Below are 27,646 nucleotides of genomic sequence, written 5' to 3'. Positions count from 1 at the left end.
ATGAGGACGGAGGGGAGACGGTGGAGAGGAGACCGAGAGGGAGGGAGGGACAGAGGAAGAAGTGAGGAGAGGCTTTAGGAAGAAGAAGAAGAAGAAAAGGGGTCGCTGCCTCTGGAGGATATTTCACTGTGAAAAGAGGAGGAAGAAGCGAGAGCTAAGAGGCACATTAGCAGCGGCTCCATGGCTCAGTCGGCTGCTAACGGTGTGGACCAGGATCTGGCTAGCAAGAGGTTGCACTCAAGGTAGGAACCCCGGGGAGGAACACCGAGGTATGGGGGGGTTATAACCCTGTCCTTGGAAGAACAAGAGGCTGGGAGCGGCTGGAGGGAAGAGTAATAATAGGAGGTTTGCCAGCTCAGGGCTTTGCTCACTGAGGAGGAGCTATAGGCACAGAGAGGGGGGAAGCTGAACCCAGCAGCCAGCTTTCACTGATTTAAGCCTCCAGACCCAGCCACAGTTGCAGCCAGAGCCCAGTTCCAAGCCTCATTCCTGGCTCGGGTCACTGGGCTGCTGTGGCTGGAATGTACAGACTGAGAGGAGCCTCAGAGATGTTGGACAGAGAAGGAGGAGATGGAGGCTGGACGCGCTGACAGGGCGCATGGGTTTGGGTTTAAACGTGCCATGTGGGTTGCAGAGTCACACCATATGTGCAGGGGGATGTTTGGATCACATGGATGAACACAAATGCACACGGAGTGACTGTCAAAATGTCACCTATTTACATGCCAGGTGTGGTAATCATTACAAACTGCATTATAGCACCATTTGCATCCCATTAAAGTGTTATAAGTAGCTTTACTTTTTCCAATATGCAGCTCCTGACACTTTGATTCATTCATAGGCAACCGTTTAAAAATAGCAACGTATTTTATACAATTTATTACCAAGATTGCAGCAATTATATGTTTCATTATCCACATTCCTCAAGTAGCTTACCTATAATAAGATGCAATGCATTCTCTGCTAATGGACCAGTTGTTTCAGCTCTACTTATTACTGTTTTCTACTTAAACTGATAGCCTTATGGTGGAGTTTTTAGTCTGTTGTTCATTTTTCAAGTCATATATTAGACACTACTAATAAGAATTTAGTTAGAACTTCTGAAAAAAATGATGCATCTCTGGTCTGTATTTTGGCATTTTGGAAATTACTAATCACCATAACGTTGAATTAATTAATGAGTCACATTATTCACTCATCCTTCCAAGTGGAATAAATTGGATGCATCACTGACAGATGATAAAGAAAACTTGGATTATTGATATACCTAATAAGAATATGGAAAAAAGTTTTCAAAGATATACATTGAATGGAGTGGTAATTTTAATAGAGCTGCAGCTTGGTAATCATTAAATTATTTGGCAACTATTTTGATAATTGATTAATTGATTTGAGCATTTTTTAAGAGCAAAAAGTCAACAGACTCCTAAATGTGAATATTTTCTGCCTTCTTTACTCTGTTATGACAGTAAACTTATTATCTTTTGGTTGTGGATGAAACAAGACCTTTGAGGACGTCATCATGAACTTTGAGAAGTAAACAAATCATTAATTGTGAAAATATCTAACAAATTACTTGACAATGAAAATTAGTCAAGTAAATATTTAGGTTAAATCAGTGAAGTATACTACAAGTTTGCTACCCTTTTGCTTTGTCTGATGGGGAAAGATTTAAGTTGTAATTTTGTAATGTTCTTTGAGAAAATCCATTTACTTCATTGAAAGGGAACCAGTGTTAAACTAATGGACATTTATCAGACTGGCACACAATTTGCTTCATGTTAAACCGCATTGTGACATTACACCCTCCACCCCCAGTGTGACAGAGATGGCTGCTGGGAATATTAATAACTACTGAGCTGAGTGGTGGCATTCATAAACCCTGCAAAGTTATGTCCATAACACACAAAGACACACACACAAAGCTAAACGCATGGGGTGAGTCATAGTGCTGATCATGATGCCAGTGCTTTTCCTATATTTCACAAACAAATCAAGTCAATGAATGACCTTTCTACAATGAGGGCTGTGAGTGTATTTGTGTCTTTATATGTGTGTGTTATGTGAAGCTTCCAGAAAAACACAGGTGAGACACAAAAGGGATAATATCTGTAGGGTTTTTGTCAACAGACTTGTTCTGTAAAATCAGTGTCAGGCAATGGAGAGAAGCAACACTGGTAGAAGTATTTAAAAGTTACTGTGTCTACTTACACCTATTCTGTTAAATTAGATGATAATCACTGGACGGAAACCTTAATGAGACGTGTTTCTTATTTAATCTTTATGGTGACTGAGGAGAAGAACGCAGGGTTATCTTTTATCACTCAAATGGAAATCTCTGTCATGGAAAACAGCTATGACTCTTCTGACCTTAAAAATAAACCGCAAAACACCGACAACCTGCCTGGCAAATTGATCCATTGCAGTCAGGAGAAAGGCAGAACTTGTCCTGCATCTCTTTCTCAGAGACACTCAAGAGTGACAGCTTATTTATAGTGGGATGTGAACACAGAACTCCTTTTCTATTGGCTCATTTCTAAATGGTTCAACAAGTTAGACCTATGGAATTCTTCTTGACCATATCAGAAACTCCAAGTCTACATTCCATATGTTGACAAAGGAGCTTCTTCAGACTGGCATCCCCATTCCTCATAAAGGCCAGAGGGCTCTATTTTTGACCCTACTTATGTAACACACAGACACACGTGCTAAGCTGGAAACAGTGGTCGGCTTTGACTTTATGACATAAAAGCATTTACTCTCTGAAAATTAGTAAATGAATGATTATGAATAGATGGTTAACATATAAATAAATCATAACTGACTAAGCATACAACTGAGTTTACTGTTACACTTCACTGATAAAGGATAAATGCTAGAAATAATATGATTATTCTTCCTTAAATCTGATCTCATATTGTTTTATCTCAGCATTGTTAGGGCCATATTATACACTGTAACACCGCCTCCTCCTAAATTTTGCTGCAGAAAACATGGTTAAGAATAACACAATCAAGGAGAGTAAAAAATGCAGCTTTACAAGGAAATTAGAGAAAAGAAGAAAGAAGGAGAGTTCTGCTTTAACTTAAGGAGACATGCACTGCGAGAGGAAAAACATTCCTAGAGAGTTTCTCCTTGGTTTCCCAGACAACTAGCCGTGGCACTCTGTAATTATGGCTGGATTACTACTCTGAGCACAGGGTGTCTTTGCTAAGCCAAGAATCATGGGGACAGTAGTGTAGACCCTTGAATGTTCAAAATACTGATCCATCAATATAACAGAAATGCATCGAGACAACAAAGTGACATGGTACTCATTTTACTAATGAAGTAAAATCCTAATGAGTGAATACAAAAATAGCATGAGAGTGTGTGCATCTCTTACGTCACTGGTATTTAATTGGGTCACATCTCGTTGTCAGGTTGTTATTTACTGTTCCAAACTAGACCTCTTCTTTCAATTTCTGTACTGTACTGTTTCTGTACCTGACATCCTGGCGTCCTAACCACATCTGATAATGATCCACAGTGTTTTTTTCTTTATTTATGCAACATTTATACTTTCTGAAGTTGATTTCTTACAGTAATTCAAAATAAATCACACACAGCTAGAAACACAAATCAGACTAATTTTGCTTCGAGTTTGTGCAGTTCTGATGATTAGTATTTTTGATCTCAGGAGTCGAGTTTTCTTTGAACTATCGACCCAATGTGCTATTTGTGTGAACATTAACCAAGGTAAATTCACAGTCATGTTAAAATAGTGTCCTATTTCAATAACTGTGCCTTCTTTGTGTTCCAGGATTTAAAATAGTTGCGAGTATTCATGGTGCATTAGGCCTTCTTTAGAGTGTAAAAGTTGCATCTTGTGAAATGGGTTGCAGACTGTACTTTATTTATTCATGGCACTCCAACAAGTAGTCCTAGCAGCTTGTTATGAGCTCATAAAACATGAGCTGTTTTAGTACACATGGCGCTGCACCAAATCTTGTTTTATGCCTCATTACCTTTCAGAAAGGAAGAAGTACAGTATCATCTACAACCTGCAGGATGTTGAGACTTGCAGCACTTAATCAGACAGTAATGAGTAAAGGACTTTGGAGTTTTGACGATGTTACTGCGAGGCCCTAACCTCCACCAGCTAATGTAACCTGAATTGTAGCTAGCTTTTATTTTATTATCCTACATTTGATACTGTATATTTTTCATAGTTCACGTTAAAGCTACATTGGCATCTGCTATGTCATCATTTGCTCATTTTTTAAACTTTTAGATGCCCAACTGCAGTCCTTGAGTTGTTTTTTCTCTTTTTAATCCAGTTATCATCTGCAATGTGACTTTTCTATCACAGCAGAACAAGATCTTCACATATTTATATGAAGAATGAATGCATTGTGATTCATTATTTGACAGAGGCTCATTGTTCACATTAAAATGTTTCCACTGAAAGGACAAACTTTATCCACATACGCATTGTGAAGCTCAAACCTCACTTCAGCCTACCTAACTTACTCCCTGAAACCTTTCCAAGTTACATATACTCCTTGCTGCCATGGCAACAGCACTGGGAGACTGTCTCTCTTAGACCACAAGTGGGCTATTATGGGATGAGTGTCTCCCAAACAGACCAATTAGAGTGGTAATCAAAGGAGAGAATGGCAGACTGTTCCACACAAATCCATTCAACCGCAAAGATGGTAGGAATGAAAGTCTCTGTGTGAGAATTCTGTCATGGAGACTCAACTGCTCTTGTCTTAGTTTTATTGTTTCTTTGTTTTGCATTTTTGGTCTTTTTTTTTTACTCATCTTTCTGTCTGTCTTGTAGCCCTCAAACTAGCCCTGGTGGAATACTTCAGGTTTGCTGAGTTTGATTTAACTGAGTCATAATGTATTGGCCTCTAGCTGCACAACTGGAGAGCTTAAGTTTAGCATTTTCTCTTTTTACCAAGTCACCAGACATTCTTTACGCTACACCCTTTTCCTCAGCCTGTTTTACAATTCAGGGTTTTATAGTTCAGTGGTGGCTCTGGAAGGCACCATCACTCACCATCACCATCTGTGGCTAGAATCAGTTTCTTCATGTCTTTTTCCTCATCCTTGTTTGCTCTTGTTTGTAGTAGCAACTCTGTAGCTACCTGCAGCAACTTTAGTCCTTCTAACCATCATGCTCCTATGCAGACACTTAAATGATGTCTTGCTACTTTGATTGGGTAGACCCATGTTTTATTCTTTCCTACTTCTCTCCTGTCTTTTTCCCACTTAACCGCTGACATAGTTGTTTCTTTGTGTCCCCAAATTTCATTGTAGTATTTGGAAATTGAGAGCGACCTCTCCTTTGCCTCAACCTCAACTGTGGCCCCTTGCTGAAACCTTCTGCACCACATCTGAAAGAAGTTACACTTGCTTAAGTTGAAGGAACAGTGGATAGTATTTACAGCTGAGTGGTAAACTACCTCTGGCTATTGGTGTCCCCTCCATATATGTGATTGCTCAAATACACCCTCTATAATCTTTTGTAACTGCACTGAGCTTATACCTTTCATCCCTCTGGCTACGGCTGTAAGTGCCTGCTCCATTTTCCTGTTTGCACTGAAGGGTAGCCTTGGCACAATCTACTGCTTTGTGGGCCTATCTTTGGGTGAATTGTTCAGATCTTGTTACTGGAATTATCATTTCAGGCCTGGAGAGTTTCCATTGAAGGATACAGAGCTGGGGAGTTTCCTCCACTGTTGCAATAGTAACTGTGGCTATTGTAATTTTACCAAAAAGATGACCTTGCACATTTTATAAGGACTTTTATCTGCAGCAGTAACTGGTTTCATCTACATTCAAGTGTGGGGAGTTCTGTCTGTTATTGCCAGCTGTTCTAAAAACTGTTTGGAGCACTTTTGCCTAAGGGCTGGATGTGATGCAGCATCCACAGCAAAATAAATTTACTGTGAGCAAAGAATGTTTTTGACTGAGCGAGTCATGGAAACTGAATGTCTTTCTTGCCCTACAAACAGCTGCTTGTTGGAATTTTGTTGCAGTAGTTGTATTCCTTAAAATTAATTTTAATATTTGGATTTGCCTTCTAAAACAGACTTACAATATAATGCAGTACAACTGGAATTTATGAGAGTGATAATGTTCTGTTTGGTGATACGTAAATGTACCGATGAACAATAATTTGTGATGATTTGTGATTTGAGTACAATCAGAGATTGTGCCGAACCATCTCTGTCATTGTATGTATTAAGTGGGTCAAAATAATTGTGGGACTTTTTTTGAACACAGTTGGCAGGTATCATAGTTGACGTTTTTGCTGTTTTCAGGCCTAAAGTCAACATGGCCACCTGTAACCAAACACCACATGGTATTTTTACAGAAAGATTTTCTAAATATTATATACCCAATTGAGTAAAATTGAAATTTAAAGTCATTTACAAAGATATTGCAGTAACACTGTTGACGTGAAAAATCCACACTTGACTCACACACTATATTAAATAACTCAGAAAGCCTTGGAGTCTTGCCAGTATTTTCTTCAGGAGGAAATGACATCATGTGGAGCAGGTCATGTGATCTGAAATTAACACATTTCCTTGAGAGGTGTTTTTGTAATGGGGAACTTAGTTGAAAGTGATTTCTGGGACACAGATACAGTTTGTTGTTTTCCATATAAAATTTGATATATTGCCAAAAAAGAAATATCCACCATGATTATCTCAACTTAATAAAAAGAACACAATCAAAACAATTTTTGAATAAGCTCATTTTATTATTGTTTAACTAATTAGAAGGTGGTTGTTATTAAATTGGGACAGTTATTTAGTTGACATTTTAGTGATATCCAGTCCTATTTTATTAATGAATGATTGTTTCCATAATAAATAATTACAGAGTTTGTAAAGACATGATGATAATGAACATAAAAAAACATTAATTTTTTTGCTTTTAATAAAAATCTATGCAAGATAGAGCCCATGGACTTCAAAGTCCTTCAGTTATATATTGACCCAAGTGATACCTCTGGATGAATTAGGTCATGATCTTTGCATTAATGCAATAAGGTATGTTTATTTGTCAGATATTAAATTTCCTTATTTAATATTTAGTAATAGTCAGAAAAATTAACAGTTCTCACCCTTCCCCTCCCAAAAATATATATGTTAAAACAACAACAACAACAATAGCATGTATTTATGCCAAAATCCAAATTACCCCAAATTTTTCAATTGTTATGATTGATTGAAGCAATTGGAAAAACAACAAATAACATAGTCAAATAACATAGTCCATAGCAAGTCACTCATTAGAAATCAAAGTGTATAAGCTTCCTGTCTCTGTTATGCTCAGAGCCTGTAGCATCTTTTTTGTAGAGGACTGTCTATAAGCCTTTCTCACAGAATGTGTCACAGCAACAAAAGCATGGGTGTATAAATAGGAATTTAGTTAACCTGCTTCTCTCTCAGGGTGCTTGTATTGTGCATGCTGGCTCACTGACACTGTCATAGCTTACTGGCACATTTGAATTGAGCAGAGCCATTGCTGTGTGTGTGTCTGTGGGTGAGAGAGTGAGGAAGAAGGTGGTTGTGCTGTGTGTCAACAAAGCCAAGTCATGCCAGGTTATGTGTAATAGAGGCAAAATAGTGGATGCTCCATTTATCCATGTATTGGCATAATCTGTTTGGATTTAAAAAGGAAAGAAAAACTTTGTTATAAGCATGTTTTTTTCACACTCAAATTGTCAGTATGTCAAGATTTAGGTGCTTTTTAATAGTATACCACCTGAGTACATCTCCCCAGGCATGTACATGTCACAGGAGGAAATATACAGGTGCTGTTAAAATATGGTAAGGGCTGCGTTACATTTAGGGCTGCCTGTTACAGTTCAGTGTGCATGCTGATTTACTGATGTGTCTAAATGAACAGAACCAGTGAGATTAGTATCAAACTTGACATTATATACAATGTTTGATTGACCTTATGCTTATCAAGTTTGAGTGCATTTTCAGCAGACAACATTGCAGTGGGTTGTATGGAAAATGAACTCATCAGGAGTGTGAGTGCGAGATCTTCACATAATGTTGATAAAAGTGTGTTGTATTTTGAAAGTGTGAGGTGGCGCAATAGCTCACCAGGTTGTGCGGGTGCCCCATGGACCAGGGCTAGAGGTCCTACGTGTATTTGAGTCCAGCTCATGCCGATTTCCTGCATATGGCCTGCTTTCTCCGTCCCCCTCTTTCCTGACTCTCCATGATCAGTAGTGCTTTTCAACATTTTGCCATTTTACTCACGATGTGGTGTGTTTATGTCATGGATACCTACTGCAGAAAGTGTTGCATGATGCTTTACAGTGAAGATTTTTTGCAATGAAAAATAGAGAAATAGCATCCATACCCTTGTTTCTTTTTTGGTGAAAATAATTAAATATGTATTAATGAAATGCACGCCTTACCTCTCATTTACTCAGTCTTATCTGTCTCAGCTGATGACCTAATAAGGTTTCTGCAAAGGTCGGCAGATAGTTGGATTAGTCTGGGCCACTCGCTGTGTATCGTCTTTACCAAGGAGGTGCATGTCACTGGATTAGCAATTCTCGGTCTCTCGCATCCTTTCTCTCTCTCTCTCTCATTGGGGCAATGGTCAAGCTTCGAAATGTTGCACTTGTTTTGTCATCGCTGATTGTACCCCTGCTCTGTCATTTATAATGTTGTTCATAAGCTACAACAATGGACCTTATCGCAGCTGAGGGCAGTTTGACGAGGATCACACCAGAGGACAGGTTTCTGTTGGGGGGACAGTAAAAACTGATTGACACAACAGCAATGGACGTCTCAAGTTTTTGATGAAGTTCAGTTGAATGAGTAAAACATGACCTCTGTAGACATGTTTTTGCAAGGAAATACAACTGGACCTGGAATGGCTCTTTCGTGGAAATTGCTACAACTCCCTGTTGACTGTCGTGGCTATGGGAGTAGAGGGTTCACCATTTGGTTTTTGGAACGTTCTTGAGGACTTGAAAAGCAGATGTTGCTCTTGGCTAGTCTGGGACTGTGGTTAGAGCCTCCAGTTGGAATGTGTCCAGATTTGCTGCAACGTTGCTGACACAGTGGATTCTGTTGGAGTTGTTTAAAAGACAATATGGACAAAAAGAATTTTTTGCTGGAAATGTCATCAACATTGCATTATAAGTGAGAAGTGCACTACGTGAGTGAACTGCAAACTCCATGTAAATCGTGTTTTGATATAGCTGATCTTGCTAAACAGTACCCTCATGGCATCTGGGCCTTGTCCTCTGACTGGAGCAGAGAGAGCCGTGTGTAGACTGGTCCACCGTGGACCTCGACCTCACGCAATGCTAAGGCCTTTACACTTGGAGCTCCAAGTGTATGTGGACAAAACACGAACCAAGCGAAAACACAGGTACAGCTAGAAGACTAAACACTAAATCTGTGGTCTTTTACTTACTTGGCATGCAAAGTTTTCAAACCAAATGACCTTGTTGAGCTCACTGATTCTAGATCCGGACAGGTTGAGAAATTCTGACCAGAGCAACATGCTAGTAATGTGAATTACCATTAATTATTACAATTGTGGTTACAGTAAATTGCAACAAATGCTTAGTTTTTGGACAGCGGAAAACTGCCGTGTTTGCAAATGTGCTACACAATACAAAAATCCTCGTTTTGTTCTACCTTTTGGATGGGGCCTTTTTAAAAAACAGATTAGACTGAAGGATAATCCTTGCTTAACTCTAAATTCTAGTACTTTATCTGGAATTTAGAGCTACAACTAAATTGGCTGGTCTTTAGTTCATCCTGGATTATACAATGAATCTGGCATGTATACTTTCTGGACACAACTCACTGATGAAGCCTCGTTGCACTTTGTGGTCTGTGTTTGCACAATTTTTTTTAAAGAATCTAAATAATTGTGCACTTTACACACTTGCAGTTTTGGCTACATACAAAAGTGGTACATTTTTGTTTTGTTTGTCTCATAGTACATGGTTCCTAATTTATTTTTTTACAAACATCTCAACAATATCTGTCCCTTCTTTGCACAGCATTGTATAGCTCTAAAGAGGGCTGTTTTTTAAAATCAGTCTCATCAAATAGAATTTGACTGACAGATCGAGCAGTTGCCATGGTAATCAAGGCATTGTCGAAGTAGTGGGAAGACTCCTCTTCACTTGCTGATGATTGTTTCTGCAGTGCATGCTTTCTGTTTTGTCTGAGCACCGTAGATGAACTGACATGTCAATGAATAGCTCATATTGAATGTATTTTTTAAGGAACGCACCACTATGCATGAATTATAAAGTTCCTTTTAATTTCATGTTCTCAAAAAGTGTAAAATGATAAACATCTTCATCAGCTTGATATAGTAAGCCATCAATGCAAGAGAACTGATTATCTTTAGAAATCACACTCTAAAAACCAAGTTGAGACAAGAAGTAATGGACCAAAAGTGCAACACCTTTTCAAGGTGCTCATCTCAGAGCTTAGACTCAGTTGCTAAGGCAACAGTCCACAGAAATGGCTACAGACCTTGTTGTCATGGTGATACTTCCAATTTGTTCCTCACTGTGAAATGATGTTGCATTGCCACTGTAATGGTATCCACATTACTGTACAGTGTTGTCTCTAATACTGCTCTTCTATTCGTACTGTTTTCTGACTTTTCCTTGCATGTATGTGTTCACCGTTCAGGATGGAGGCCTCTTGCTTGGAGTTGGCCTTGGAAGGAGAGCGACTGTGCAAGGCCGGGGACTTTAAAGGGGGGACAGCGTTTTTTGAAGCAGCCGTGCAGGTCGGTACAGAAGACCTGAAGACGCTCAGTGCCATCTACAGCCAGCTGGGCAATGCGTACTTCTACCTCAAGGAGTATGGCAAAGCTCTGGAATACCACAAGCATGACCTTACTTTGGCCAGGTGAGTACTGTACCCTGCAAATACACAATGGCCTCAACTTCTGTTTTGAGCTGTGAAAATGTGTGAAAAAACTCTATTAATGATGCGTTACACAGCTGTATTCAACTGCGTTTTTGAGAAATGTTTGTATTTTCATATTAGGGGAGTTTGAATTTAGTCATTAGCAATGTTGATAACCAGATCACATTTCCACTTACGATCTATAAGAGACTTTTTATCTCCAGCTTTCATCTGCTTTAATTATGAACCATTTGTACAGAAATATAGTTGCTGTTTGAAATGTTTTTGATCTAACAACAGTCATAGCAAATATAACTGTGTGATTTAGAATAAATTATTACAGAAATTCTGCTCTGATCATCTGTGAAGCCTGATCAAGTGTAATTCTGTCTAATACACACAGCTTTAAAGATGGGTAATAATTATTCATATCACTACAGTCATCATATTTCTGTAATAGGAGCTCTAGTCAGTGTGGATCTCTTTGCCAGTTTGTAGGCATGATATATGATATATGATTCTGCTATCGAATGAACAGACGGTCTCAGAACAGAAGAACACTATCTCCAACTGATTGTATTTCCTCTGAGAAATGCATAGAGAACATCTGGAATCTTTATTTGATGACACTGAGTGAGACAACGAAAATTCCACAAGAAAAGTGAGGGGAATTTTACAGTGTGTAGTAACAGTTGACAACTACCAGCAGGACGTTTAGCTTGTGAGTAATCTGTCCTCCTGCCGTGAGTGCAGCTGGTAGTTCAGCAGGGAAGTGATTAAAGATCCCAGGGAGATTTACCTTGTTACATTACAGTCTCACCAGGGCCACTGGGACCTGGTCCTAGGAAGTAAGCAAAGAGAAATTAAAAATGCACTGTGCAGGATTTCCCCTTTAAATCTTGCTACAGTGTCTTAATGGTTATAAATAAATTAAATCAGAAAAAAATGTTGTTGCTCCCACTGTTAAATGCCAGAAATGTGTTTCCTTGCTTTCTCAGAACAATAGGAGACAGAATCGGAGAAGGGAAAGCCAGCGGTAACCTTGGTAACACCTTAAAAGTGTTGGGGCGCTTTGACGAGGCTGTTGTCTGCTGCCAAAGACATCTGGATATTTCTCAAGAGCAGGGTGACAAGGTAATGTGTCACACTAATACAGACCTTTTGATGTCCAAACAAACTGACACACACAAAACGAATCAGGAGCAAAGCAATGTTAATATTCATACATATCTCTTTTCGTTTTTTTGTTCTGTCTTGTTGTAGGTTGGAGAGGCCAGAGCGTTGTATAACATTGGGAACGTATGTCATGCAAAGGGCAAACAGCAGTTGTGGGGCTGCACCCAGGAACCAGGAGACCTGCCTCCTGATGTCAGAGACACGTTGCGAAGGGCTACTGGCTTTTATGAGTATGTATTGTTGACAGTACACAGAACATGTACTGCAATGTACTTCATGTACTGTATATACAGCAACACATTAAAGTCACACTTGAATCTTTGACAGGTGAACGTTGCTGCGTTTTGTAGCATCAAAGTGGATTTAATGTAGAAAACTTCTTAGGATATTTTGCTTTTTCGAAAAACATACAGTACAGAAATCTTATTTTGTCATTTTTGTACTATTTTTATGTGTACACATGTGACAAGCTTTACTAATTTGAAAAAAAAGCTAGCCTAAAATTATTCAACAGATTTCACTGATATTTGAAGTCACTTTGATTGGACGGTGTATTCACAATTTCACAATTCTATTTTTGCTGTGTGGACAATATGTATATATTAAAAAAAAGTAACTGCCCTAATTTAAAATCTTGAACCCTCTTATACACAATAATATTTACTTGGATTTGAATTTCACTCCCTGATGATTGAAATCAAAACCCACAACCCACTGCTACTGTCTTTATGACTGTGGTGCAGTCAGAATCAATAAGTTGTACGTATCAGTTTTCAGCAGTCTTCCTTATTGTTGCTACCACAGATTTCAATTTATTTTCATCACACTACAGAATTGTTTACTATCTAAGTAGTCTCTACGCCTTGTATTACACTCTAGGCTCACATTTGTTGTACTACAGATCAGTCTGCCTTATGACTTAGTTCTGTGACTTACTAATTATGGTACTTTTGTTGTGACCCTAACAGCTAAATGTGCTATATGACATTTACAGGATTCTCAGTGCAGGTATCATCAATGTGGAGAGTCTCTGCAAACTTGAGATATCAAAATAAAACAAAGATGTCTGAAAATACAAGCAACAACAGTATTACAAGAAAAGGGTGCGCTAGAAAAAGCAGCTTACAGATGGAATGTGTCTAAGTGGAAGCTGAATAAACTAGATAAATACATCATGATAAACCCATTTTAGCAGCTCATATCTCTCGATAATTATCTAGGCCTCATTAAAGCAAATTATTTTGTAACACAGAAATTCACATCAAAAGAAGAAACTGTCAAAGGTGACACAGTGAATGTAGAATTGTATTATTGTATAAGCCTAATTATTTAACTATCATGTGAAAAATACAGTGATCCTTATGCTTCTTTCCAAATCATACTGAATATATAGCATTGCTTTACACCAATATAATAATATTATGTAGTCATATTTAGTGATCGTCTAATGTCACAGTCTTTAATGTGTTACCTATTGGATGAAAAAGAAAACAGAATAAAATTGTGAATATACTAACAGTCTTTAACGTTGATGTACTGCTACTAATTGTGTTTACTAACCTCTGTAGGATGAACCTGTGTTTGGTCAAAGAGCTTGGTGACCGAGCGGCCCAGGGGAGGGCCTACGGGAACCTGGGCAACACCCACTACCTGCTGGGCAACTTTGTTGAAGCTATCAAGTTCCACCGTCAGGTGAGAAATCCTGAATGTTTACCTGCAACATATACACACTACTGTGTTGCAGAGATATGAGTAATCAGCCTTACCATTGTGGTAAGACAGAGTGGTGACCTTGCACTAGCAGAGTGGCAGCCTAACTTTGTATTTGGCACAAGGTCATTCACTTTGTAGCAGACTTTGTGGTCGGCCTTGATGTTATCTGCCCCAGGCTGTGCAGAAAATGCTCTTGATTTAAATAGAATTGCAATTCAAGTGGACCAAAAAAACAAACACAATGCTTTCATTTTGTTTCACAATGCAGTAAATAAACCTCAACATATCACCATGTTTTAGTTTGTCTTTTTCAAAACCATTAACATAACATTTGAATTTGGTTTTAGGGTGTTTTGTTGGTTTGTGCACATGCTGAGCGCACACAATGTCCTAGCCAGAGATATTTGTGTCCTCCCCGAAGCCACAGTGCAAAATGATATATTCACAGCATGCTGTCTTTTTGTTCAGCCTCTTTTGTGTGCTCGTATCATATGCAGCCCAGAAGCAACCAAATGATTCCCACAGAATTTGGTTTACTGTTGAGTTGCGTTCAAACATGTTTGCAAGAATTGAGCTTTTACCTTAAAGGTGCAGTCAGACTTTGGCCTGATAATTTTATTCAGTGAGGAAGCAAGCAACACCCATTTGCTTCTTGCTGAGGGAAGATCTTACCTCGTTTGCCCTGCACAGATGTCAGTCTGGCTAAAATTTTACATGCAAAATAAATAACAAGACTTGCCAATGTCAACAGTCCGTGTGAGAGTAGTCTCACATAGCCGGACCCTACAGGAACAGAGAGCTGATCTCTCATCTGAATGGCTTTGTTTATGTTCATGTTTATGTCCATTTTTATAGAATTACCATCAGATTTAACAAACAGCATAATAGGCAGGATGGCATGGGAGATGATGACTGGAAGAAAGGGAACAGAGGATAAAAAAAGTGTTCTATCACAATGTGTGGTATTTTCTTGGGGAATGCCAATGTTAGATAGCTAGCCTTACCAGTGTTTTTTCCAAGTAAATTTCAGCTGGGTGTGTTTTTCAGTGAATTGCAGTCCATCTCGTGCTATACCAGCACACCAAGATTGATGTCTAGTCATAAAAAAAAGAGGAGGGAATTGGTTTCTTGGTGAATCACTGGAAAGTGCAGCTTCAGGCTCTCTGTCCCCATGTTTCCTGTCACTCTCCATTGTAAAACACTTGTTTCCTCTTGTGAGAAACTGGCCTCTCCTCTATTCTCTATTACAAATCTATCAGTGTGCCACAGAGGGGAGTTCACTGCCTCTAAAGGGAATCAGGGGAGCTGATTTGATGCACCAGTGCTGCAGCAGGGCCTCTGGTTATAAAATAATGTGCCCAACAGAGCTTGCAGCTTGAACTTGTGTAACAGTTTCTGCTTAAATGCTGAGTTAATGCTGTCAAGTAAATCAAAATAAAACAGGATTTTACTTTTATCATTAAACGTTGCTACTTCAATTACAAAGCAAACTGACAATCTTACCTTGATGTGGTTTGACCTTTGCTGCTCTGTTTACAGCGGTTATCCATTGCCAAAGAATTTGGGGACAAAGCTGCTGAACGGCGAGCCTACAGTAACCTGGGAAATGCCCTGATATTCCTGGGACAGTTCAACACGGCCACAGAGTACTACAGGTGAGGAAAGAGTAAAGCCTGACATCTAGTGGAGAGAAGACAAAATGAACATACATTGCCTGTCCAAAAAAAAAAGCCCATCAAGCAAATAGGTAAGACCCTTTCATTGAATAATTACTGCAGTGATAAATATGTTTCAGCTGGCAACAACTTATTTAACCCTAGATGATGCAGTGAGAAGCTTCTCATTTCTTAAACAACCTTGTCAGAAGACATATCCTGTGGTCATGAAAAGGATGTTAATCTGTCTCAGAACGGCAAATTATTGGCCTGCTTCAAGCAAAGAAAACAACAAAGGAGATTGCTAAAACTACTGAATTCAGGTTAAGAACTGTCCAACGCATCATTAAAACCTGGAAGGATAGGGGTGAACCATCGAGGAACAAATGTGGTCGGTCATGTGGTCTGATGAGTCCAGATTTACCCTGTTCTGAAGTGATGAGAGGATCAGGGTAAGAAGAGAGGTGGATGGGGATAATGTTATGATCTGGGGTTGGTCAGGTCCAGGTTCAGCAACATTATGTGCCCAAAGAATGAGGTCAGCTGACTACCTAAGTATACTTAAAAATGCCAGGTCTTTCCATCAGTGGGGTTTTTCTTCCATGATGGCACGAGCGCATTCCAAGATGACGATGCCAGGATTCATAGGGCTCACATTAAGAATGAGTGGTTCAGGGAAAATGAGACGTCATTTTCACATGTGGATTAGCCTCCACAGAGTCCAGACCTCAGCCCCATTGAGAATCTTTGGGATGTGCTGGAGAAGACTTTGCACAGCAGTCCAACTCTCCCATCATCAATATAAGATCTTGCTGGAAAACTCTGGATGGAAATAAATGCTGTGACTTTGCAGAAGCTTACTGAAACCATGTCACAGCGAATGTGTGCCATTCTTAAAGATAAAGGTGGTCCAACAAAATATCAGTTTGACCAGTGACAAGATGAAATTGAAATATAAATTAAATTAGAAAAATATTATTTTATTCTTATTCATCTACTCTGTCTCTGAAAAAAATCTCCATTTGCACTGTTATCTTAATTCTGTGACTCTCTTTATTTGTCCTATTGTTTGTCTTCTAGGAAAACTCTGCAGCTGTCCAGGCAGCTTAGGGACCAGGTGATGGAGGCTCAGGCCTGTTACAGCTTGGGAAATACCTTTACTCTTTTGCAACAGTATGAGAGGGCCATAGACTACCACCTGAAACACCTGTATATTGCCCAGGAGCTTACTGACAGGTAGAGTGAGCATAAACAGTATTAAATGCATGAGCACAGGAGTAGTTGTTGACATTTGTGTGTATGTTTATTTCTCGATAGGGTTGGAGAGGGTCGTGCCTGCTGGAGTCTCGGAAATGCATATGTGTCATTAGGGAACCACAAACAAGCTCTCCACTATGCCCGAAAACACCTGGACATCTGTAAAGAAGTGAGACATAATTAGACGTTGTAGTTCTAAAACAAAATGCGCATTATGAATATTTTCATAACTGCAATATAAATGTATTATTTTCTAATTAATGAAGAATCTGTGCAATATCGTTATTCTCCACATCCATAGGAATCTATGCTATATCTGAATTTCCACATATAGAAGAATCTATACAATATTACTAGTACTTATGTATATTTCTTGTTTATTTGTATTTTCTACTGGTGATCCTTACATGTTTGCACTGTCATCTTTGCTACTGTGACATTGCAAAGTATACCACTGTGGGATTGATAAAGGCTTATCTTAACTTAAATGCATCTTTCATCGAATTAAGGCCTCTTGTGTTGACTTTGTTTGTTTGTCACTTTATCCCTGCCTCTTCGCTTCATCCTCAGATTGGAGACAGAAATGGGGAACTGACAGCCAGAATGAATGTGGAACAGTTGATGGAGGCCCTGGGGGTCAATGAGAGCGACCTCTCACCTTCCAGTTCAGAGTTCGAGATGCAAGGTAACACTGAAAGTTATTTCTATCCTTTTCAATGAAATTTACTGTGGCGATGGGGGAGCTTTATAGCTGTTCTCCCTCAATTTTAGTCCTATCTGTTACATATGCACACTGCCTGTTTATTGTTCTGTCCTGTTCAAATAATGATATAGGTGGTTTAGTTGATGTTTTCGTTTAAATATATCAGTCTAAATGTAACATATTTTGGGTCTCACAGAAGAGCATTTATTGCATGTATATATGCTGAAGGAATTTGTCAGCCATACTGGTTAGCGTTTAAAAACCTTGCCAGCATTTGACCTGGAAAACATATTTTACTCATTGTGCAAGTATAATGCCACAATTCTGGGGTGTTAAAAGGTTGCCTAAGTTTAGCTCTCTTTAAGACGATCTCTAAAAAGACATTCATGTTTGCATGTTATAGTTAATGTATAAACTGTCAAAAATATTCAAAGATTAAAAAGAAACAAAAGATGTCCTTGTTGAATGTGGAGTTAAATGGTGACTTTAGTTCACTTGGGCGAGACTCTTCTCCACCGGAGCAGTTATATAGCCTTATTTCTGGCAAGCTGTGTGAGCAAGTTGCTCAGTTTCCTTAATCATGGAATGGGAAAGGGCGTGACAGATAAAAAAGCCCAACTCTATGTGCTTGTGTGTATTTAAAACCAGGACCTGTATGTTTGTCGTCTTCAGACTGTGGTTTGGGGAAACTGTCTCGGCGCTGTGCTTGCTTTCCCATCAGATAGAAATAGGAAAAGACAATAATAATCAGAGCTCTAGGACATTGCCAGAGTCAAGTAGAAACTTTACTTAGTGGGATAAAAAGTGGGATTTTGGCAAAACTACTTACATCGAAAGTATTTTTTAAAGGTTTTTTGATTTTGCTCTTCTATGTATGACAAATATTACATGTGGCCTTATGCAAGCTAACGAGAATATTGTGTGTGTACACAAAGTGGCCGTCTTAAATGTAAAACTAACTTCAGGTGAGACGGTGTGTGTGTGTGTTATGTCTGGACCAAGGCTAAATATGACAGAAAGCAAGGGGTGTGTGTGTATTTTTGGAGCTGTATAAAGATTGTTGTTTCACTGGAGGGTGGCTTGTTTCTGTTTTCAGCAACATCCTCACAAAATAAAAAAGGATTGTTCTTATATATGCTCCTCAAATAATCCACCAGTTCACATATTCACATGTTTAAGCCTTATATAATGAAGCATGGAGAAACTGCAATATCTTTACAATCTCCCTGGCCTTTGTGTGATGTTTGCTTTCATAAACTCTCCTCTGGGCAGAAACTCACACCCATGTCCTACATTTCCCTCCTTGGAGCAGAGCTGGCAAACAGACTCTTATTCAGTTTGTTTGCCTGGTTGTCTGTGTAAACCTCACATCCACATCGAACATCACGGGACCACTACTGACATTACAGGCTTCTGCAAAAAAAAAAAAAGATAAACACAGGGCAACTTGGAAGCATAAACTTGCTAATGAAACCATTTTAGACGGTATGAGGGATTCTAAAGTAGTGAAATATCTTATGTGATGCAGTGTTTATTTACATACCTGTTTTTTTTCTGTAGGAGCAAGACCCAAATTCACCAAGAGAAACAGCATGGACAGCGTAGAACTGTGGAAGTACTCTTCAGATAAGGTGATTTTTCTTACCTCGCATGTCAGGACACTGTAGAAGGAAATGTGCCTAACAGTAGTCATTCCCTCTCTAACAGTATGTGCTGTTACTGCAGAATGGTGAGAACCAAGACTTGGAAAGCATACCGAGGAGATCCAAGAGTCAGATGTCACAGCCCGGTAAAAGAAAAGGCTATTCTGACAGTCAGTCGTCAGATGAAAGGCCGTGGTTGGACTCTCCTGTTGACACTGATGACATCACTGTGCAAGTCCCGCCTCCTGTACCAGTGAGTCGCTGTTGCTTTACTGTTTTATTAACACTGTTAATTAACACGGTTAATAAAACATATATTCCTTATTCCATATTATATCTGTTTAGTTATGTCCACATTGCAACACTTAGAACATGATGTTAAGAGCAAGTATCTAGATTCAGTCACAAGTTATTCCACCTTTGATTGATAAAACTCCAACCACAAAGACTTAGAATATAGCCTTTGTCTTTCTTTCTTTGTATTTGTTGCTTATGATACAAAAAAGTGCTATTAACTGCTAAGCTGCAAATAAAATTTCATACTACAGAGTGTTAAATTGTCCACCAAAATTTATGACACACATACTATATATCGAAGATCTGACCTTTAATACATCTGAGAAAAGAGGGAATTTATTTTTCTCACAGAAAGCATCAAGCAGATCTTAAATCCTGGCTGTTACACTTGTCAACTTTTTTCAAGTCTTCGTCGCCTGGGCTTCCACTTTAAAGACAAAATGACAAAAGGGCGTCAACTTTTGAGCTGTTCCAGACTGTATGATATGAAACATCATCTGCAGTGTTAAACTAGGGGAGTTGTGGCTCAGCTGTTAGGCCTTTGGGTTGCTGATCTAAAGGTTAGAGGTTCATGCCCCTCTACTGCCACTTTGCCACTGTTGAGCCCTTGAGCAGGGCCCTAAACTGTATCTGCTCCAGGGGCGCTGTAATGTGACTGACCCCATGCTTTGACCTCAGCCTGCTAACAAGCTGGGATATACGAAAAGGCAAAATTTGCCCTTTGTGGGATTAAAAAAGAGATATAAATAAATAAATGTCATAGTCATTAAATGTCAACAGTGCTCAATTTGCTGTGAACTAAATTTTTAAGTATTTTCTCTTTCACAGCTGTTGTATCCCTAAAATTTCATGTCCCCACACCACCTAATCATGCCTTATTTCAGTGACAGTGCTAATTACTGTAACCAGTAAGCTGGCATGCTAGAATGGAGAGATAATTACTGGGCTGCATGATAATAGTTCATCACAAGGGAGTAAATGGGGGAAGCAGATGTTGATCTGGTGACACTGAAGAATACTCATTTTCAGATGTTAGTCTTCTAAGGCCAGTGAATTTGCGCAGCTTCTTCCCAAATGACTAAATCCAAGAGAAGTTATCTGACCTCGTGACGTCAGTAAGTGGTACGAGCATGACCAATTAGAAAATAAATAGGACACCAACTTTATTAAACCATCAAAACATTTAATTTAATCTGTTAACTTAGTTTTTTAATTTAATTGTTTTATGTGAACTGAAACCGGTCCATGACACGAGTATTGAATGAACAGTTTTGTTTTCAAAATATTTCCAACTTTTGACTGAATGACATGGCCTTTATTAGTAGATTAGCTTTTCTCAGTTGTCAAGGAGCTCTAGAGGTTCACACTTGCCTTGATTTTGAGCACTTTTAGGCCTAAAAATTGAGTTGGTGATTCATACTTAACGTTAAAAACAGCAGCTAATAAACCCAAAATGAGATCCATTTGACAGTTTGTTCCGTAGCTTGTGACCCCGCATGTGTGAAAATTAGTATGTTTTTCCCTTATTGGTTGCTGTTGCTTGGTTACTTGAACCAGTTATTCTTAATCATTTTTCAAACGAGTCTTGTATTTCCGACAGATATCAGCTGCAGTAATCAGTTTAAAATACTGTCTCTGGCTGACGTTTCATGTTTTCAGTTGACATGTTTTTAAAAATGAGAATTTGGATAGAAGTAAAATTAAAAGACTGAGGCTCTGACGTACATTACCGTTCAAAAGTTTGGGGACACTTAGAAATTTCCTTATTTGTGAGAGAAAAGCATTATTTTTCAGATTCAAATTAGTCCGAAATACAGCCTAAACATCGTTAATGTGGTAAATGACTATTCTAGCTGGAAACGGCAGATTTTTCATGGAATATCTACATAGAGGTACAGAGTAACATTTTCAGCAACCATCACTCCTGTCTTCTAATGCTACATTGTGTTAGCTAATGGTGTTGAAAGGCTAATTGATGATTAGAAAACCCTTATGCAGTTATGTTAGCCCATAAATAAAATTGTGGGTTTTCATAGAAAGCATGAAATTGCCAGGGTGACCCGAAACTTTTGAATGGAAGTGTATATTTCAGGATGAAAAAAGCCAGCAACCTCACCAGATAACGATCCATGTAGAAAGATGTGTAGCTGTAGTTTTCATTTAATTAGTATAGTAGAGGGAGTTTGGCTGGACAGTCATTGGTTCGAGTAGGGGTTATCAAGCAGCCAACTGATAGCTGTGTGCATTATTTATTTTCATTTTACATTTTTTAATTTATTTTTTTCTTTATAACTTCTTCATCTCCAACTAATACATCAAATGTCAAACTTCAGAGGTGCCAAAGCACAACGGTGATATAATTTTTCACACGCTGACTACCACTCTCTCTGTTCCACACGCACACAACTTAGTTTCTCTACTTCTGTCACTGTCGTCCTCCCTCTTTTCTTTCTCTCGCATCACCATAACGTGCCTCGCTCTCTCATGTTCTGTCTCTTTGGCCTACTTGATTAATTGAACAATGCAGAGAGGGAAGTGACGAGATCCACACAGACACCGCGCTAGAGGCCAAGGACACGGGACAGAAACTTTTATAAAGTCACACTGGATTAATCTGCCGAGAGCGAGTAAATAACAATCACATGAAAGACTTTTTAAAGTGTAAAAATCCTTCTGTAAGAGTGGTATATTTTAGATCCACGCCATGCAAGATTTGAAGAACTAATTGGCGACATAGGGGGGTTCTTTTCATTTGAGGGGTGGTTGATCTGCGCTGGCAGTAGCTGTTAGCATGCGATTTACTCATAACTTTCTACCCCCTCTATCTCCCCTCCTCCCCTCCGTCCACCACAGCTCTCCCTCCTAGCTGATAATGTGACCTTGATCACAGAACCGCTACCCTCCCCACTGGGTCAAACCCCCCCAGCTTCCCATAATGAGTTGTTTTCCCACAGTGGGTGAACAGGACAAAAATGGCCTGCCGGAGAGCTGCAGAGAGAGAGAGAGGGAGAGAGTGTGGCAGAAAGAGAAAAAGAGAGAGAGAGAGACAGAAAGGAGGAGGCAGTGGATGGTGGAGATTAAAAGGAGGCTGGAATAGAGGGAAATTAGAGGGGGATAGTCGTGTACAGCAGGAGAGCAGAGAGAGAATGAGAGGGATGTAAAGTGGTGGATGAAAACAGGGGAGAAGAAGGTGTGATCCAGGCGTGTGGACAGAACGAGAGAAGGAGAGCTCAGAAAAAACAGAGAGAGTATAGGGTAGATAGAGGAAAAAGAAGAACTGTCGCTGGTAAGATATTTCACTTACAGTTTGGAAAACAACATTGTGCAAAGGTTATTCATTTTCTTTTTTTTATTGGAAATATATAGGTTTTGAATGTAATTTTAGTTTCTGTGTGTGTTTTACAGCCTGTGGAGATGTTTAGCTCTGTTTTTCAGTTAACACATGCAGTAAAAGTGAAGTTTATGTGACGCACGGTAAAATCTCTGTTTTGTTTGAACAGTAGTTTCATTGTCCAATATGAAAGTTCAAATAGAAAAGGTTAATAGAAAAGAGCTGACTGAAAATTGGTGTCTGCTGACCTACTTCACATCTCGCTCTAAGTTATTTTAATTTTATCCACTAGTCGGTGTGAAAAGTGTCATATCTGACTGTGGCTTGGCGAAATTGTTCTGACGGTAAATATTGAGATGTGCATTTGCATTTGTTAAAGTATAGGTGAGAAGTAGAGAGAGAAAACTATGTGAAGGGGAAACAGTCAGTCTGTTTGATCTTTGTGGCTTCATGTGACCTTGTCTTCCATTAACTTGCCACGGGACTTTTGTTGATGTTTCTCTAATGTGGTTTTTAGGTGTAAGATGTCTGAATATTGGAGGCTAAAAGGAGTCCTACTACATCATGTGTTTAACGCACTGAAATACAGCTAAATTTCAGTTAAATGTAAGAGAACACATAATTCATTACAAAAGAATGTTAGTAAATTTGCATACTGCAGTGCTTCACTGTCTTTTGATAGGATGTAAGAAATAGATTTAAATAATAAAGTACAGTTCTGCAACAGGAAATGATGTCTTTAAAAATTAATAATTCTTGCAATTTTTTCAAATTGTATTTCTCATGTATATTTTACTTACTATATTCTAAAATATGTTATTGTAAGTCTTACCTGGCTAGTTATTAATCCTTAAAATATCTGGCTTTTTAATGGAATTATGTCATATGCATAAAAGGAGATTTCTTCTTGATTTGAGATACATGTTTTTTTTGGGTTAAAACTCTTGATGTCCCATGTCTCGAGGGTTAAAGAAAAAAATCTGAATACTTTATGTGGTCAATTTTGCTGAGTAAAAGTCAGAACAGATCTCTTACAACTGTTTATGTTCTAGATTTGGGAGTGATCCAGCTTTCATTGTGAAAGGTTACACATATGAGTTTGTAAACCTGCTTCTTGGAATGGACATACATTCAGGTCCACCCCTTGAAATTTGTGGGATAAGATGGAGGTAGTACAAATTCAAACTTGTGTAGTATTTTCGTTTAATATTATGTTTAGGTTTTGGGCAGTTAGTTTAACAGTTTTAGATGCTCAGGTCATTTCTGGGTCAGCAGCTTCTTTTTTATTTTGACTCTGTTATTGACTCATTTTATTGCTGCTGTCCAGTAGATCAGCTCTCGTTCAGTATCACATTATTGTTGCCTAAGTGCCAGAATATTTCAGTAGCACTGGTCACACATAATAAATTCCACATCTGCTTTGCTAGCTCAGTGTATCGGGAGCTATACTATCTTTCATACATAAATCATTCACTTCGGTTGCAAAGCTCAGACATATTGGGACTGTGAATCTGAGCCTCATTCAGGACGACGTGAGACAGCAGCTCTTGGTGTTTTCTCAAAATAAACAACAGAAGGACCAATGTGGAAGAAGTGAGGTCAACGTAACATATAAATAGCATTCAGTCGATTGGTAATTGAACTGTTGACTGATTGACCAAATCTGACACTAAGGACAGCCGTTGTTTAACAGTCCCACAGTTACAACTAATGCATTTATGTGCTACAGCTTCATCTCTTAGTATTCCCATCTGGTTTTACAGGTGCAGCTATGCGGGTCATTTTACTTACTGTAAATGCTTATTTTATGACATTGTATCACCTTAAGTATCTAGGACAAGGTAGTCTCACCAGGAGAGCTATCTCTTGAGAGTTAATCAGATTATTTTTCTCTTCCACGTGCGAGCTATCTTGAAAATCCTCATTATGCAACTTATACTGGCATTCAGGTTAATTATTTCACCTGCACACCATATTTCTTGGATCTTTCAGAAGTTTAGCATACTCAGCAGGTCCAGGAGAGTGATTGACATTCTCTTTCATGAACTTCAAATACTTAAACTGTCAGCAAAACTCAGTATCTTGTCTCAACCAACCAAAAAAGCCTTGATGAGTATAGCATGTGGTGAGTATTCAGTCATCTAAAGAGGATCTAGATTTTAGTTTTGGTAAATAATATTACACATTTTCAAGGGATAAGAGATGGTCTCTGTTTGTGCCGAACAAGACTGAGATGTTTGTCATTTTTGTTCCAGAAGCTGGGCCGTGACCCCTCCGATGAAGACTGCTTCTTCGACCTCCTTAGCAAGTTTCAGAGCAGCCGCATGGATGACCAGCGCTGCCACCTTGATGAGCCACAAAACGGAGACAACGGAGAAGGTTCTGCAAACTCCATGCCATCCCTGAACGAGATGATAGGTTGGTTGAGGACGTTTGTCAGCTCCTTTATGGACGTCTGTAGCTACCTGTGTCAGAATTTGAGATAATAACATAATTTGCACTCACTGAGCCGATTTGTTTTTTCTTAGATCCTGCAATTACCACTTCCCCCCAGACTGAGGAGCTGTTTGATTTGATTGCTAGCTCTCAGAGTCGTCGCCTCGATGACCAGCGTGTTAATGTTGGTAACCTTCCAGGCCTGAGGATTACCCACAACAACCTGGGGCACCTTGTAGGTGAGGGAGATCATCAAGAACCCAGCGATGATTTCTTCAACATGCTTATCAAGTGCCAGGTAAGGCCGTAATTCTCACACAAACTCGGGGGTTTAATCCTATTAAATTCTTAATTATTAGACGTAAGATATTTCGTTGCTGTGTGGATAAAGTACTTTAGGAAGTTTCCACTTAACTGTGCAAAGTTGGCCTTTCTGCAGCACTTTCTGTCTTCACCAGATTTCGTCATATTTGCCCCTACTCTTTAAAGGCATTAATCTTTCTGGTTCCAGTCCTCTAGGATTGATGACCAGAGGTGCTCCCCACCAGAAGCAGGCCCCCACGCCCCCACAGTGCCTGATGAAGACTTCTTCAGCCTAATCCAGAGGGTCCAGGCCAAGCGTATGGATGAGCAGCGCGTCCAGCTGCCCGACGATCAGGACAGCCCTCAGTCCCCTGATCCAGAGCCGCCTGGTGGATTCTCCAGCTAGGACTTAATGCTGCGCAAGTTCATGTCAAAGAAAATAAAAAAAAAAGTAAAGGAAAAGCAAGAAGAATGAGCCAACATTTAAAGACAGCACTAAAGGGGTGAACTAACAAGATGTGTAATAACAAGATAAATTCCATGTGCAATAGGTGGTGCCCTGTTAAATGTTGCTCGATGTATTATGTTCTACATGTGTGTAAATACAATGGGAAAATGTCCAGAGTTTGGGGGTTTGGAGAGCAAGAAGAAGTTTGGGGTGACATGATAACAAATATGAAATATGTCCTCAATCTAATGCCTTAATCAGCATTTTTTTCAGACTCAAGATTGTATTCCCTGGTGTCAGATGTGTTTTTTACAAGCACATGATGGGCATACAGTATAATATGGACGATTAATATGAAGACCTACAGTATGAGTAGTGGAAGTCACAAAGATTTATTCATAGAAACAGTGTTGATGAAAAGATTAGAGTTGACAGATTTGCACTGAAATCTTAGCCAGTTTTATAATGACAGGACTGATAAAGCTGAATTTTAGACAAATGTATTTAAACTTCTCTGATCAGTGCTGCTTTTATCGTTCAATTTTTGTGGTTCCCACCGCTCATAGAAAAGTGGTGTTATTTGTGCATTAACAGTATTAGGGTTGACCAACCAACCGGTGTTAAACAGAACTGCTTTGGTCACTTTCAACTTTTCACTAATTAATAACCACACTCCATTTTTGTCAACTTAGTAATACGATTCATTGAAATTGAAAGACTGATTGAAATATGATTTTCCACACAAATGTTATTTACATGCATTTCTGCATTTTTAAAATGCACCTCTTCACACAGTATGCAGTAACCAGCGTTACTGAGCAAATATGTTTCTTTTATAGAGTCAAGACTAGAGTTGTGTGAAATGGTAAGCTCCAGTTAATGTTTCTGCTCAGCTTTTAATGTGACACTGTCTTCTGCCCATAATGTTCTGAACATCTGATAACAGAGTACTGCTTACAGCCATTATTATTATCTAACATAGACATAAAATGGACAGATGTATCATATTTTTGAGAGCCTTATGCCCTGAACAATGTTGAGCAACAAACTCAAAGTTGTCGTTGGTATATTGCCTCTTTGTGGTCAATACCTTGTATTACCTCTGGGAAATACAGAGTGCAGTCTGTTGGGGATAAAAGACATTCTTTGTTCTTGAATATTTTAGGAAAACATTATAATAATGACTTTGCGGTCCAGGTATGACACTTCTGACAGCTTTCATGTGGTTCTACCCTCAAAGTTTTGCAATTTGTACCATAAATATGCAGATTTTTTGCAAATCATTTCATAAAGTTCAAAGTGTGTCATCAAAACCAGGTAGAACCCAGCGTACTTTTCTGTTAGTCAGAGAGATATAAACTGCAGAAATGACATTTTAATTTGCTAAAAGCTTGAAAATGTTTTGCTGTACAAAGCATCTGTACAGGAAACATTTGAACTGAGCGGTTTGCTTTTTATTCAGAAGTAGTGCATACCTCATATTTGTACCTCAAAGCTTCTGTGAACCTTAGCTATATTGAGTTCTGAACCAGGATGAATCGTGTAAACAGTGGTTCTGTTTGATTCATCTCTCTTTGATAAACAACACATCGGGAGCTACAGTTAATATTTTCTTTCTGTTTTTTGTGAATTAACATTTTTAGAAAGTACTCGGTACGCTTGTCTTTGCCATAATTTGTACATATAAATATATTTTGTATTTATGTTCCTTTTGAGGACATGAATATGTCCCCTCATGCTTTTAATAAAATGTTTCAGATGTTTA

General features: G+C 38.8%; 1 protein-coding gene across 4 annotated transcripts; it reads left to right on the top strand.

Annotated features, from left to right (window-relative positions):
- gpsm1b (G protein signaling modulator 1b) lies at positions 1-27,646 on the top strand. Of its 4 annotated transcripts, none has more exons than XM_023283783.3 (14): positions 1-242; positions 10,698-10,919; positions 11,918-12,053; positions 12,183-12,325; positions 13,664-13,787; positions 15,348-15,463; positions 16,544-16,699; positions 16,781-16,889; positions 17,291-17,405; positions 18,984-19,054; positions 19,131-19,319; positions 24,950-25,112; positions 25,223-25,428; positions 25,642-27,646. In XM_023283783.3, the coding sequence occupies exons 1-14, from the start codon at positions 181-183 to the stop codon at positions 25,837-25,839; spliced, it is 2,010 nt and encodes a 669-aa protein (XP_023139551.2). In that variant the 5' UTR covers positions 1-180; the 3' UTR covers positions 25,840-27,646. The 4 variants fall into 4 exon arrangements, with proteins under 4 accessions (XP_023139551.2, XP_054875460.1, XP_054875459.1 ...); XM_055019485.1 differs by lacking the exon at positions 1-242 and adding an exon at positions 9,251-9,408 and having other exon boundaries at positions 19,149-19,319; XM_055019484.1 differs by lacking the exon at positions 1-242 and adding an exon at positions 9,251-9,408 and having other exon boundaries at positions 24,953-25,112.

The sequence above is a fragment of the Amphiprion ocellaris genome, chromosome 17 (genome assembly GCF_022539595.1).
Source record: "Amphiprion ocellaris isolate individual 3 ecotype Okinawa chromosome 17, ASM2253959v1, whole genome shotgun sequence".
Classification (NCBI taxonomy): Eukaryota; Metazoa; Chordata; class Actinopteri; family Pomacentridae; genus Amphiprion; species Amphiprion ocellaris.
Note: the sequence above shows the minus strand (reverse complement) of the source record. Positions and strands in the feature narration are given on the sequence as shown.

Coding starts and splice junctions, on each gene's coding strand:
- gpsm1b (XM_055019483.1), top strand. CDS start 9,260: ATGGCATCTGGGCCTTGTCCTCTGACTGGAGCAGAGAGAGCCGTGTGT. Junction 13,788..15,347: donor CTATCAAGTTCCACCGTCAG/GTGAGAAATCCT, acceptor CTCTGTTTACAG/CGGTTATCCATTGCCAAAGA. Junction 16,890..17,290: donor ACCTGGACATCTGTAAAGAA/GTGAGACATAAT, acceptor CTTCATCCTCAG/ATTGGAGACAGAAATGGGGA.